The sequence below is a fragment of the Apodemus sylvaticus genome, chromosome 2 (genome assembly GCF_947179515.1).
Source record: "Apodemus sylvaticus chromosome 2, mApoSyl1.1, whole genome shotgun sequence".
In the NCBI taxonomy this organism is placed as follows: domain Eukaryota; kingdom Metazoa; phylum Chordata; class Mammalia; order Rodentia; family Muridae; genus Apodemus; species Apodemus sylvaticus.
In genome coordinates, this window is record NC_067473.1 from 65,145,854 (window position 1) to 65,159,589 (window position 13,736).

The 13,736-nt window shown below is 38.8% G+C and overlaps 1 protein-coding gene across 1 annotated transcript in view; it reads left to right on the plus strand.

Moving 5' to 3' along the window:
* Mgam (maltase-glucoamylase) overlaps positions 1-13,736 on the plus strand; it is a 166,194-nt gene that overhangs the window by 124,481 nt on the left and 27,977 nt on the right. Inside the window, exons 59-70 of the mRNA XM_052173524.1 lie at positions 417-504; positions 1,552-1,690; positions 2,304-2,437; positions 2,558-2,592; positions 2,684-2,800; positions 3,299-3,447; positions 3,999-4,083; positions 4,873-4,929; positions 8,841-8,965; positions 10,578-10,666; positions 12,927-12,967; positions 13,387-13,554. Coding sequence (XP_052029484.1) covers positions 417-504; positions 1,552-1,690; positions 2,304-2,437; positions 2,558-2,592; positions 2,684-2,800; positions 3,299-3,447; positions 3,999-4,083; positions 4,873-4,929; positions 8,841-8,965; positions 10,578-10,666; positions 12,927-12,967; positions 13,387-13,554 — 1,227 coding nt within the window. The remainder of the gene's footprint in view (positions 1-416; positions 505-1,551; positions 1,691-2,303; positions 2,438-2,557; positions 2,593-2,683; positions 2,801-3,298; positions 3,448-3,998; positions 4,084-4,872; positions 4,930-8,840; positions 8,966-10,577; positions 10,667-12,926; positions 12,968-13,386; positions 13,555-13,736) is intronic.

Here is a 13,736-nt window from a genome sequence, read left to right on the forward strand (position 1 = left end):
GGCACCCAACAAAAGCAACAAGTCCCTTTAAGCCCTGAGCGATCTCTCCAGTCCACCTTCCTGTGTATTTCTTGATGTATTAACAGGATAATATTCATCCAAGTCTTTGGATATGTCATACCACACTCTCTCTGATGAGGTGTGGAGCTGCTCTGATCTTCTCCACAACTGGTCTTCTATGTGAAGCTTCTGTTCTAAGACCTCACATAAAATATTTGCAAATTTGATGCCTCAGGGGAATTTTTTCCTACAGAGACTACTCTTTCTTTATAGCTCGATTCCGAGCATTTGACAATTTTTCCTATGCTGATGTCTAAAGATTAGTGCATGTTTATACTCTATTTCCTCTTTCCTTGACTCTGAATTTATATGCCGGAATTGTATTTAAGTGGAAACAATATTTCTGACATTTATAGGATATGAATGAGCCTTCCAGCTTTGTGAATGGGGCAGTTCCTCCGGGCTGCAGCGATACTACTCTGAACCGGCCTCCCTACATGCCGCGTAAGGACCTTGTTCCTCCTCTTCCTGTTGGGTGGCATCATCTAGATTAAAAGTTGCCTGTTTCCACAAATGGCATTGAGGAGAGAGAGAAGCTCGAGATAAGTTGTACTTATGTAGGCAGCCAATCTGGGAAGGCAGAAAACTAACATCCCCACAATCAACCTTTCCTTAGCACATTTTAGGGAATGAATGAATATCTCACTGAAATATATACATACGGATTTATTTCTACATAATGACATGCTACTATGCTCTTATTGTATATAAAATTGACCTTCACTGTCCTCTGTGTATAAGCCCAGCAAGCAATTGTTACCTTGACCAGCAAGTGTTACCTGGCATCAAGGGTACATTCTCATAGGTGCTATAAATTAAATTAAGTATAGGAAGCACTTTACCTAATTCTGTGTGGCAAGACCCAGGAGACATTTGGAAAGTTTCTCAAATTTTTCCAGATCGTTCTCAGTAGTAGTAATGTCTTTAAAGGCTTCTTCTCACTGTAAGATGTCTTAGTTATGAACTTTGATAATTTATCTACCTACATTTTCTTTGTAACCAATGGTTAGACAAAATGTTCACTTTATTGTGGAGCCATTGACCCCTTGGTTTTAATTGTGTTTACAGCAGTTCTCCAAATTTTGATTTCTTTGAGGTATAAGATATCTCAAAGCTTACACAATTTTCCTCAATATCAATTTTCTACAGTAGAGTATATATAAAGTGACAGATAATATTACAAGTTGCATCACGGTGTTAACAATAATGGTTGCTTTGGCTTTGCAGTTGTGGCCAAGCCTACTCTGTGGTCAATGAATGAATCTCCGTGTTTTTATGCATCCTTTACCTTCTTAGAAAAACCAGGAATTGAGAGCACTTGCATGCTTCTTGCACCTCAGCTCAAAGCACTGTTATGAGTTGGTCGTAGTCAGGGAAGGGGGCACCATTGGAAATCAAATTTATCTTGAGTTCTACAGATCAATTCAGTAACAAGAGGTCAGGAATGAGAAGAAGAAGAATTGTCTTTCACTGTCTTAAATCTCCCCTTAGATTTGGAAGCCAGGGACAGGGGCCTGAGCAGCAAGACCCTGTGCATGGAGAGTGAGCAGATCCTTCCGGATGGCTCCCGGATGCGGCACTATGATGTGCACAGCCTGTATGGGTGGTCCCAGACCAGACCCACCTACGAGTGAGTGACTCTGCTTTCTCCTGTTGGTCTACTTCTGTGATGAGTGTTGTAGTGTCTCTACTTTTCCATTTGTTTCTTATTCTAAGAGTAAGTATAATGTAATTGTAATAACCATGTTGTAATTCTTATTTGGTAAGCAACAACTTTGTAGTTGTGGAGCCATCCCTGTGAGGAAATCAGTAGTCCTCTTGAGCGTACCCACAGGTATACTGTAAGTCATCATGCATTGTAGTCAGTCCTGTGGTATCACTAGATAAAAGAGAAAAACAGGTAACAGTGTTAGAAACCTTGCTTCTTTATGTTGAAAGTGAGTTTTGTAACTGCTTACTACTTAGGGGCAAGCCAATGACTTTGTAGCATAGTGAGATAGTGTGAAAAAACTGTTTCAAGAATTTTTCTTTACTTCTTTTTTTTCTTTCCTTTCCTGCCTTACTTCCCTTGTTATACCTATCAGGTAGCCAGTTGTCCTCTATTAGGTCATATTTCTATATTCCTTGTAGTCACACAAGAAAGATTTTTTCAAGATATTCTGAGTGCAAGGACTGAGCAGGAAACTTTATGGTCAATCTTCCTCTGCCCTGCCATGAAGTTTTCTCCCTGTTTCCCCAACCAGAGCTGTGCAGGAGGTGACAGGAGAGAGAGGGATCGTCATCACCCGCTCCACATTCCCCTCTTCTGGACGCTGGGCAGGACACTGGCTGGGAGACAACACAGCTGCCTGGGACCAGCTGGGGAAATCCATCATCGGTGTGTGGGCTCTGCCCTGGGGCTTCTGCAGGCAGGGGTGGGAGTGGGATTCTTGGTGAAGGGGGAAGAGGCGGCAGAGAATGAGTGCCTGTCCTGACCCTGCTGCGTCTCTCATTGCAGGCATGATGGACTTCAGCCTCTTTGGCATATCCTATGTAAGTGTCCTCTACATGCTCCTCCTCCCTAGGAAGACGACAGGGTCTCTTAGAAAGCACCAAGAGCTGACTTTGTTGCATGTTCTTTCAGACCGGGTCAGACATCTGTGGGTTCTTTCAAGATGCTGAGTATGAGATGTGTGTTCGCTGGATGCAGCTGGGTGCCTTCTACCCCTTCTCCAGGAACCACAACACCATTGGGACCAAGGTAAGAAATCAGCTTTCTTATCTGTATTATGTGACTGTAAATATATACATTCTCTCTCTCTCTCTCTCTCTCTCTCTCTCTCTCTGTCTCTGTCTCTCTTTCTCTCTCTGTCTCTCTTTCTCTCTCTCTCTCTCTCCTCTCTCTCACACACACACACACATGTGCTACCTCAGTTTCTGAGAGCATTCCTTCTGTGTGTGTTATCTGGTGACATTTTTAAATCCATTAACTTTTTTCTATAAATCATAGTCTTTATTTTTATTATTTTTTTGCTCTGGGACTAATTTCTATTATAACTCATATATAATGTGTTAGTGATTTTTAAAGAGAAATTTTCTGATGTTTCCCTGTCCATTAAGTACAATCTAGGAGTCCCATGTATTATTTTCTTTTGTATTTGATACTTTAAAGATGTTATATAGTTTAAATATTTCTTCAATGACCTTAAATTCTTAGGTGTCTAGGTGGGTTTTGAACACTTTCCTCATTCTGCTTTAGAGACAAGATCCTGTATCCTGGAATGAAACCTTTGAGGATATTTCCAGAAGTGTACTGGAGACCAGATACACCCTGTTGCCATATCTCTACACCTTGATGTACAAGGCCCACACAGAGGGCAGCACAGTGGTGCGGCCTCTTCTCCATGAGTAAGTGGCGAGATGGATTTCTGTTAATAAATAATGTGTTTAACCTCTTCGCTAGGAGTTGATTCAAACAATTCTTCCACTCTGAAGCTGAGACTCTCTTTTGTCAGTAATGTCCTGGTGTGACCCATTTTTTATCAGTGCTCTGATTTTATTTGTGCTCTGCTTACCACAGGTCTTGAATGAAAGTCCAGATATTGAATTAAAAAATAGAAAAGAGTCAAGGTTCTATAGCATTATTTTTTCTTTATGACCTCCTTTACTTTCATTTTATTATATAATTCTAATCCATAATTTGTTCAGGTTACCTCTATAAGTATTCTAGTAAAGATTGAAAATGTGCCATAATGAAAAATGGGTTGTCCATCAACATATTTTTCAACAATTTTTGAGGTTCTGGAATCAGGACAAATGGGATGACATGAACTGAACAGACACCAGGGGGTAGAGATACATGAGGCTCTCTCACATGGGTTCTAACTTGAGAATTTTTTTAGGACATTAAGTCAAATCCTACTGAGGTCTGATTGTGATACCTTCTATTTCCATTCCAGATTTGTGTCAGACCGTGAGACCTGGAACATAGATAAACAGTTCCTGCTGGGTCCAGCTTTCCTAGTCAGTCCTGTGCTGGAGCCTGTGAGTATGGAGGCCTCTGAGAATTTGGAGAATCCCAACTGCTAGGCTGCGCAAATATGGTGAAGGAAGTGAGGTGTGAGATAGACACTCAAACAGGGTTTCCTGGTCTACATTTGCCTTTTATGGTTCTCCAGAGTAGAATTCTCAAATCCTTCTTTATATCAGTCAAAGGGAATATTGTTCCACAGTTTATTTAAACATGATTATTTTCTCGCGATTTAAAATGAAGCATGTAGACTATGGGAAGTAGTGTAAAGATTTTTTTATTGCCTCTGTCATGCTTAACTGAAGTGCTCAGAACTGCTTGCAGCAGTGTGTCCCACCTTGTGGCTGAGTGGTACTTTACTCACTTCTTTGTGTAGTTACACATACAGCAAGAGACAATTCTTTACAATTTCTATATATTTAGGTAAACACTTAACTAAGCAAAACATCTAATTAAACCATTTTGAAATACTTTTGAACCTGCAGATATTTTTCAACTTTATACCTAACCTTGGGTCTTGTATCCTTAGAGAAAGGATGGATATGTCGTCAAGCAGGAAGTGGTCATTTTCTTTGGAGTGCCTATCCTTCCACAGGGCTTTAGTGAAGGTTCTAGATTTTGTTGGGCCATTTCCACCCTTGGAAGCTGGGCAAGAATCCAGGAGTTCTCAGCCTTGGTGATATTTAGGAAGCTGGGATAACTGTATTCAGTTTCAGCTCTATTATTTTATGCAAGAGTACATGGCAAGTTGCCTACTCCATGTCAGATATCAATACCTCTACCTGGTCTGTGTTTAATTTCAGAATGCCCGGGACATCAGTGCATATTTCCCCACAGCCCTCTGGTATGACTATTACACGGTAAGTTTGCTAAATATTTATAAAACCTGGCAGTGTCAGAGTTCAATGCCTTTGATTATGACAGACTCATAAGACAACATAACACATTCTGACTCTGGAAATCACCTGCTGTGGTCTGGCATGAGTCACTCAACCCTCATGAGCTAAATTTTTTCACTTCCTAGTTGGATCAGGCAAATGCTAGTCATTCTTTTAGAGAAGTGATATAAAGAAACACATAATCTTGCCGTCCTGTGCCTGGCTTGATGTAAGCATACCTTTGCTCACATAATTGCTAGCTACATGGTGAACACAATAAAAATCTCCTTTTTTTGATACCAGAAAGTATTTAATAGTGTGTTGTTTGATCACATTTATGCTTATCTGAAGTTGTCCTTATAGAGACCTTTTCCCTTCTGTATTTTTGTGTCTGCTGGTGTTGCACAGAGGCTCAAAGAATTGTTCCATATGATTAGCTTAGACAGGTGAGATATGGTACTGTCAATGAATAACACAGATATTACTTCAACAAAGAATATTAAATCATTTATTTGGGGTCAAGTATGAGTGGCTATGGCCAGGGATCAAGGATTCAAGTTGCTTCAAATGACATGGTGCAATGTGAGAACAGATATATGAAACTTTTATAGTCCTATAGATGTACAAGAAGCTATTCAGCTTTTACAGAAAGCTGTAAGTCAGGACATTTATCACATAGTTTGTATTATTGATAGGCAGAGATAAGAGGATTTAGGTATTCTAGCCAATCAGCATTTCCAGGTTCAGTGACAGACCTTGTCTCAAAACAAACAGACAGACAGATAGACAAACAGACAAATAAAGTGGAGAGAATGATGACTAGGCAATCAGGCCTGCTTGTGCATGCAGGCACACACACACACACACACACACACACACACACACACATACACACACACACACACACACAAACACACACACATAGAAGGGGGAGAGGGAGAGGAAGAGAATGGAGGGGAGAGAGAAAGAGAGAGACTAATGCATATGTACAATTCATATACAGCCATGTACACACATATGAACACTTATACACATACAAACACATAGGCACATGATCTCAAACATACACACATATTAATGCACATATTAACATTATATAATGCTGAAGTCTAGCCCCAGCCTTTAGAAGTACAGTTGCTGAGGTGGGTGGTGGTTGTAGGGGGATTAAGTAAAGAAGTTTAGTTGCTGGGGATCTTTTCCCTGGCTCACAGACCCCCTCACTGGCTAGGCAGGAGGCTTAAGTCAAAAAGAGAAAGAAGGAAGGAAAGGAGGAAGAGAGAGAAAATTCCGTGCATGCAGAATCCACACTCAGTCTAGATGGAGCTGAAGAAAACTGCACTATCATTTTACTGCCATTCTTAGTTCTTAAACCTTCTCAGGATAACTGATCATATGGCTTCCCAAGCACCTTTACATTCCATAAGTTCATAGCAATTTCAAGACAATAGTTCATGACAATGGCAAAGAGTTACAGCAGAAATGTTTCCCTGTCTTTCAATTAAGACTGGTACTTGAATGAATATTCATTATCCATTTTTTAAACCCATCAGTTTATAGCAGTGTAAGTTTAAAATAGTAACTTTTATGTTACAAGTCAGCATGGTTTTGTCAATAGACAAGTCACCTGCCTAGTGTTTTATTATTTTAAAGTTTTGTATGGATAAACCAGTTTACTTTTTGACCTTGTACTTTCAATAAATTGTCCATTCCCAGTTTGTGACTTTTAGTTACCAGATATTACTCTCACAGCTAACCTAGAAGGGATGTTTTTCATTATTATACATTTGTCCCAAGCCTGCTTTCTTATTCTAGTGCATGAATTAGCCCATGATGGATAAAGATTTACAGAGCTCTATTTGTAGCATTTAGAGGCCTCAAAATTACTTGTATAAATTTAGGAATTTTATAAGATCCTTATTAGGGATTATGAAAGCGTCAATGTGTCTACACAGTGTTACTATAGGAGAGTACATCTTCTATACTGTTGATCTGCAGAAACTCTGCCCAATAGAATGGGCAAATGCCCAAGAATCATCAGGCTATGTAATAGTGACAGGAAAGCATATCAGCAGCAAACAGCAGTCCCGGGGTAAAGTGTCTAAGGACCTTTATTCTTAGAGCTCACCCATCTCAGCCTTACGAAACGTTGGGCCATCTCCATGAAATGTACTTGCAAGCCTTTAGCCTTTCCTAGATGGCTTCAGGCAATATACAGCAGCAATTTACAACTCATAGGTCAAGACCCCTTTGGGGGGGGTCAAACAACCCTTTCACAGGGGTCACCTAAGACCACCAGAAAACACAGATATTTACATTATGATTCATAATAACGGCAAAATTATAGTTATGAAGTAACAACAAAAATAATTTTATAACTGGAGGTCACCATAGCAGGCAGAAATGTATTAAATCGTTGCAGTATTCGGAAGGTTGAGAACCACTGATATATAGCCATATACATGTGTGTACACATATGAGCACACATTTACAATAAACACACTCATACACTGACACATGCACAGAGAGACAGAGAGAGAGAGAGAGAGAGAGAGAGAGAGAGAGAGAGAGAGAGAGAGAGAGAGAGAGAGATTGTAGCATAGTATAACAGAAAAGAATTTCCTAACCTAATTGTTAATGGTACCTGCACTGACCAATGTATATTAGAGCTGAAAGGGTCAGGGGGCATATGACCTAATTCCTAACTTAGAAGCTATCTTTGCTTACCATTTTCAAATGAAAAAAAGTAGTTTTCTCCAAGGGAGACCCACTAGGGAAACAAATTACTCTTTAGGGTAGGAGACATGCCCAGCAGTAGACAGCCCACAGAAAATGGACCCAACAGCATCTTTGGAGGTTCCTTGTCTCATAATGTCATGTCAGGTTTCTTATTTTATTTTATTTTATCTTATTTTATTTTATCTTATTTTATTTTATTTTATTTTATCTTATTTTATTTTGCTTTTCTTAAATTTATTTTAATGTATGTATGTATGTAGTATGTATGTATGTATATATGTATATATATTACCCTATAGGTTTTGGGCATAAATTATGGCTTCTGAATTTTCTGTTTTTATGGTATTCTTGAATGTGTGATTGAATGTGATGCTTCATCTATATCTGTTTTTTTTCCTTTTCTTAAGCTGTCTCTTCTGTTTGTTTGCTTTGTCCAATCCTAATTTGCTTGGTTTTGCTATATTATTTTATATTATATTATTATATTATAATTGCTTAGATGTCTTTTTCATAAAGAGAGACAGAAAAGTGATGGGTCTGAATAATAGGGGAGGAACTTGGAGGAGCAGAGAGAGGAGAAAACATAATTAAAATATATTGCATGAAAAATTTTCAATAAAAGAAAAAATTCAAAAAAGTACCTTCATTATGAAGCCCTGCTGTGGTTGAGAAAGTGAAATGATTTTAGATTATGACTCAGATGAGCACCTTTTATACATGAGGACATGTAGAGGTGTTAAATACAAGACAGAAAAGTTCAACTCAAACTATTATGTAAGTAAGTCTGCACACACTGATCTTTGCAATGGAGTGTATATCAAAGATATTAGGAGCTTTGGGGCGGGGGTAGAAGAAGGGACAGTATATCTCCAGTCAACAAGAAATAAATGCAGATATTGCCAAGTGCTATCTTGCCTTAGAAACAGGGTATATAATGAGGGTGTTTGGGGTCTATATGAGATCCTGCAAAGAGCAGGGACTCTCCTGGGGAGAAGCACAACCAGATGTAATACAGCAGCAAATGAGTGTCCAAAGGTGGAAGTGAGGTTTGCGATGGGTGGTGATGACCTAGCTGCAGGTTCAGGGAGGTGGATGCGGTGTGTGGCTCACGGAGAAGTATGCGCTTACCGCATCATCTCTCCTCCTTTTGACACCAGGGTGAAAATATCAGTTCAACAGGAGAGTGGAAGACCTTGCCAGCCCCTCTTGAGCATATCAATCTGCATGTCCGAGGGGGCTACATCCTGCCATGGCAGCGACCTGCCCTGAACACCCACCTGAGGTGAGTAAGGAGAGTGTGCTTCTGCTTCGCACACCTCTGAGCTCACTCTTTTGTCACGAGAGTCAGTCATCTCTCCAGTATCAGTTTTGTATTTTACCTATTTCCAGGCTTGTGTTGATGTGTGTGTGTGTGTGTGTGTGTGTGTGTGTGTGTGAGTGTGTTTCCGTGGTATTACTATACTCTGCTCTTGGATTTCCCGCTGTCTCTAACCTATGTGATCTTGATAGAAAACTGCACCCTGCTGGATTTTGAAAGACTTTCTTCTTTCTCCTTATTTACCTTAGCTTTGAAGATAAGTTGACAGTTGGTGTGGTCAGTATCCCTGGCTTTCTCAGGGCTGTTGCAGTTTTCACATTTGTAAGTCTCATGACTTGAGAAGGCTCAATTCTGTGCAGTCTCACTCAGAACTCTTCCTACCTGATGTGGGCTGATGACCTGTCTGTAGTTGTCTGCTCCTGCCTCACACCATCTCTGTGCTAGACTTGGCTTCAGTTAACTATGCTCCTACTAACCAAGTTTCCTGTTTCTTACCAATAACTGAGCACATTTTAAAATTTGTAATTGGATTTTAACAACACAAACTTATCTCTCCCACTTTTCCTGAGTCACTGACTGTTTATCATCTTCATTTACACAGTTATAATTTTATCTCTACAGAAGGGTTATTCATTGCATCCTCGTATGTTTCAAAATTTAATTCCAGTAGGTTTCAATAGAGAGGTACTTTTTAGGGGGCTTGAAAACTGCCCTTTCTTTTGAGCCTCCCTCCCTTCCTCAGTATTTCAATTTAATCCCTCTTATGAGAAAATGACTAAATATCATTACATTTCTCCCTCCACTCTCCCCATATCTTTGTCAAAAAACCAATTTCAGATCAATTTATGTACTGATATTGAATTTCTGCTTCAAAAATTAAAGTTTTATTCCTCCCTAGTTAAAAGTCTGAACCCTCCAAGAATACAATGCACTTGCCTATGAAAATGTGATTCTAAGTTGACTTTGATAACCCTATCTTTTTCAATATGTTAATAATAGAGGTGCCCCAAAGATTTTACTCCCCAGTAGAGTCATTTGCTTTACAGCACTTGAGCTTACGCTTTTATTAAACTTGGTCCAAGGACCAGGGTGTAGAATACACTAACTAGGTAGCTGCTCTAGCACTGAGTGATCTCAGGATATCCCTAGCCAATTTGCCTCTATTTTTCTAACTATTCACTTCTCATCATTGACATATATAGATTTAACTTTCAAATCACTGAGATTCTTCTGGAATAGGATGTCTACAATTTCCACGATTATAGCAACACTGTATAGGATTTTGTTTCTCTCTCAATGACCAATTTTGTGAATAGAGCTGCAATTTTAATGTTAATTATGGAAGTGGTTCAGAAACTCTGAGGCTACATGCTTAGGACCTTAATAAATGTTTAAAATACTTCATTTTGTAAAATTATTATTGGAGGATGACACTTATGATATTCTTCCATCACTCAAGCAAAAATGTTATGTGTGACTGACTAGTAGCTTTCTCAGTTGAAATTTGATGCAAATGTTTGGTAAAAATCCTTTGAGTCCTAAGGATTTGTGTCTTGTGTGAATCTGTTCCCCACAGTCGGAAGAATCCTCTTGGTCTCCTCATTGCTCTGGATGAGAACAAAGAAGCAAGAGGAGAACTGTTCTGGGATGATGGACAGTCAAAGGGTGAGTGCCTTGAGAGGGTGTGGCAATCACAGATCTGCACTAGACTTTACTCCTGCTGAGCATTCAGCTGTGGGTGATATCTCACCAGGCATCCTAGCAGCAGCATCCCAGAAATAAAAACAAAACAAAAAAGCATTTGCTTCTGGTCATACTGGTCAGAGGACACGAGAGATGAACCATAGGTGGGAGGAGAGCCTATTGCCACCCACAAAATCTTGTGTTTGCTTCACTCTTATTTTTTTTTTTAACAGAACTTAATGAAACACAGTTTCATAACTGGTGCTTTAGCATACATTTATGCTATGAAATGTATATTATCCCCAAATTTCTGGAGACAAATGTGGTGAGCATACACATTTCTACTGCATATGTATGCATCAACCAGTGCTTTCACTGCATGCATCATTCAATTAACATCCATCAGTTGCTGTGCAGTAATGATCTGGAGACCCTTAGAAAATAGATTTCCAATGGAACACTTACTTTGAAAACATTTGGGGGGCTCTTTGCAGAGTGATGATAGCATGGAGAAAGAAAAACTATGGCTTGGACTTTTATACTTCATTCATTATTTTATCATTCTCAAGATACAGTTTTAAAAATCTTAGTTTTATTTGAAAATAATGGGTTGAAAAACTTTGAACACACTCAACATCTAAAGAAGTTAAGTTTAGTTCTTCCTCCCAGCCCCATGCTCCTAGAAAAAGAACTCAGACTCAAAATATATTTACAAATACCTTGGCCATATGGCTTAGCTGTTCTCTAACTAAAATCATAACAAGAAAACCCATTTATTTTAACCTATGTTATGCTACATGGCTGGTTATCCGTGCTTAGGTACAATGTGCCCAGTTCATTATCTCATAACATCTTCATGGTTGAATCTCCTGCCTAGCTCCAGCCCAGAATTCTCTCTCCTCCAGGATTTTCCACCTCCTATTTTCTGCCTTAGCTACAGGCCATTATATTTATTATTGATAGTTGACATACTCATACAGAATAAGATATTCTCTCTACAAATGTCTTAAACATATTAATCATTTACTGATTACCATCAATATGATCGAGACGGAAGACATTCAGGTTCATCCATGCCATACATTTTCGTCCCAGAACATGCTCATAAAACTCAATGTCTCTGTGATATCAAGTGACTTCTCTACTCCCCTACCCCTTGTCAATGACAGTTCCATGTACTGTTTCTAAAAGTTTGTTTTTATTTTTAAATTGACATATGAATGTGATGACTTAGTACTTCTCTTTGTGCCTAGCTGCCTTCATTTGAAACAATGTGTCTTAGGCTCATTCAAGGTCACAAGGTACAGCATTTCTATAGTCTCACTTGCTGAAGACTCTATGTTATACATGTCCCATCATCACTTTTCCCACCATCTACTCATGGACCTCTAGGTATTGTCCATATCTTCACTATTGTAAAATGTATGCAAGATTTCAAGTTAGGCACTGAGCATAAATAAGTCTTTGGTCATTGGTCTTCAGAGACAAAGCTAGTGACAGATACTACATAAGCATTGAATTCTTCTATACAGAAAAAGAATAGTGTTTTCAAAGGCAGCTAACAAAAGCAGGAGAAAATGGAGCAAATTATGTATCTGACAAAAAAGTCAATGTGAAGCTATAAAGAAATACTCTCAAAAATTGAAATCAAGGGAATCACAATGTGATTTTAAAATAGGAAAAGATACTTAATAGATATTATTTCAGGGAAGATACACACAGAGTCTACAGAGAAAATGGTGATCACTAGCAATAAATTCAGATTTAAATAAAATATCATAATGAGGTATAACACCATCATCTTGCGGTATGAACAGTATGAAATCATTAACTGTAACAAGAATTAGTGCAGGTGCAGAAACCCAGGGGGCCTATTGACATCCTTTGGTGGAAATAGAAGTTGGTCTAGCCATTGTAAAAAAGGAAGTTGAAAATAAAATGACTTTATGATACAATCATCCCACTTCTCAACACACTCATATGTGTGTCTATGAAATGAGCTTGCCAAAGAGAATCTTCATTCTATGTTCATTGTGGCATTATTGCCAGTAGGCAGAAAGTGCAAATAACTTTGTTTGTACTGATTTATTAATGAACGAAGAGGTGGTATTACTAGATACATCTGTCATAAAAGACATACTTCTTTGGTTTTTGAAATCGACTGTCAGCTTTAAGTAGAGGGCATAAATTTGGCCTTCTGCAGTGGCCATGCTAGTCTGACTCATCTCTCTTTTGTTTTCAGATCTTGCAACCAACATTCTGTGTAAATTTTCCGTCACTCAAGTAAGTAAAATGTTTTTAGGAATCTGAAGTGTAGGCTTTTATCTGACTGTTAGCATTATTGGCATGTGTCTGTGTGTGACTACATTTGCTTCAGTGGCTATGGGTATATACACATTCCTGTTTATGACTTAATTTCCAGTAACTTCATTGCTCATACTATCAAAAGGAGGTGATAATATTCAAAGGAGGCAATAAATCAAAGCAAGTAGTATTTTCCAATAGAACTGTCTTATGCAGCCAGTATCTTTATATAGTTAAGAAAAAGGTCTGTCTATATGTTCTCACTTTTTTCTCCTAGGCATACATTAGTCGATGCTCTCTACTTGGTAGGATTCCCAGCAGCTCTAGGATGTGGGATTCGAAGGCCTACTTCACCCCAGTTCATTCATGTGTGCATAATTATGCTTCATGTATTTCAGAACCGCTTGGATGTGAGCACTTTAGAGTCAACCTACATGGACCCTGATAACTTAGCATTTCAGGAGATTAAAATTTTTGGAACACAGGCACTTTACAATGTTACAGTGAAACACAATGGTATGGTAAATCAGATGTCTCCTCAAGTCAGTTACGATCCAAACATGAAGGTATGTCTCTATTTTGTTGAAGTTTTTCAAATTGGCATTATGATGATTCTTTTTGTCAAAGTTGCTGTGATGCTCAAAGGATATCTGGGGTCTGGTGGATAAGTCAGATTGTCAGGAATTATGGTGGCATATGGGACATATAGTGACATGTCTGAGCTGGAATGAGTCAGAGAACTGCTGGG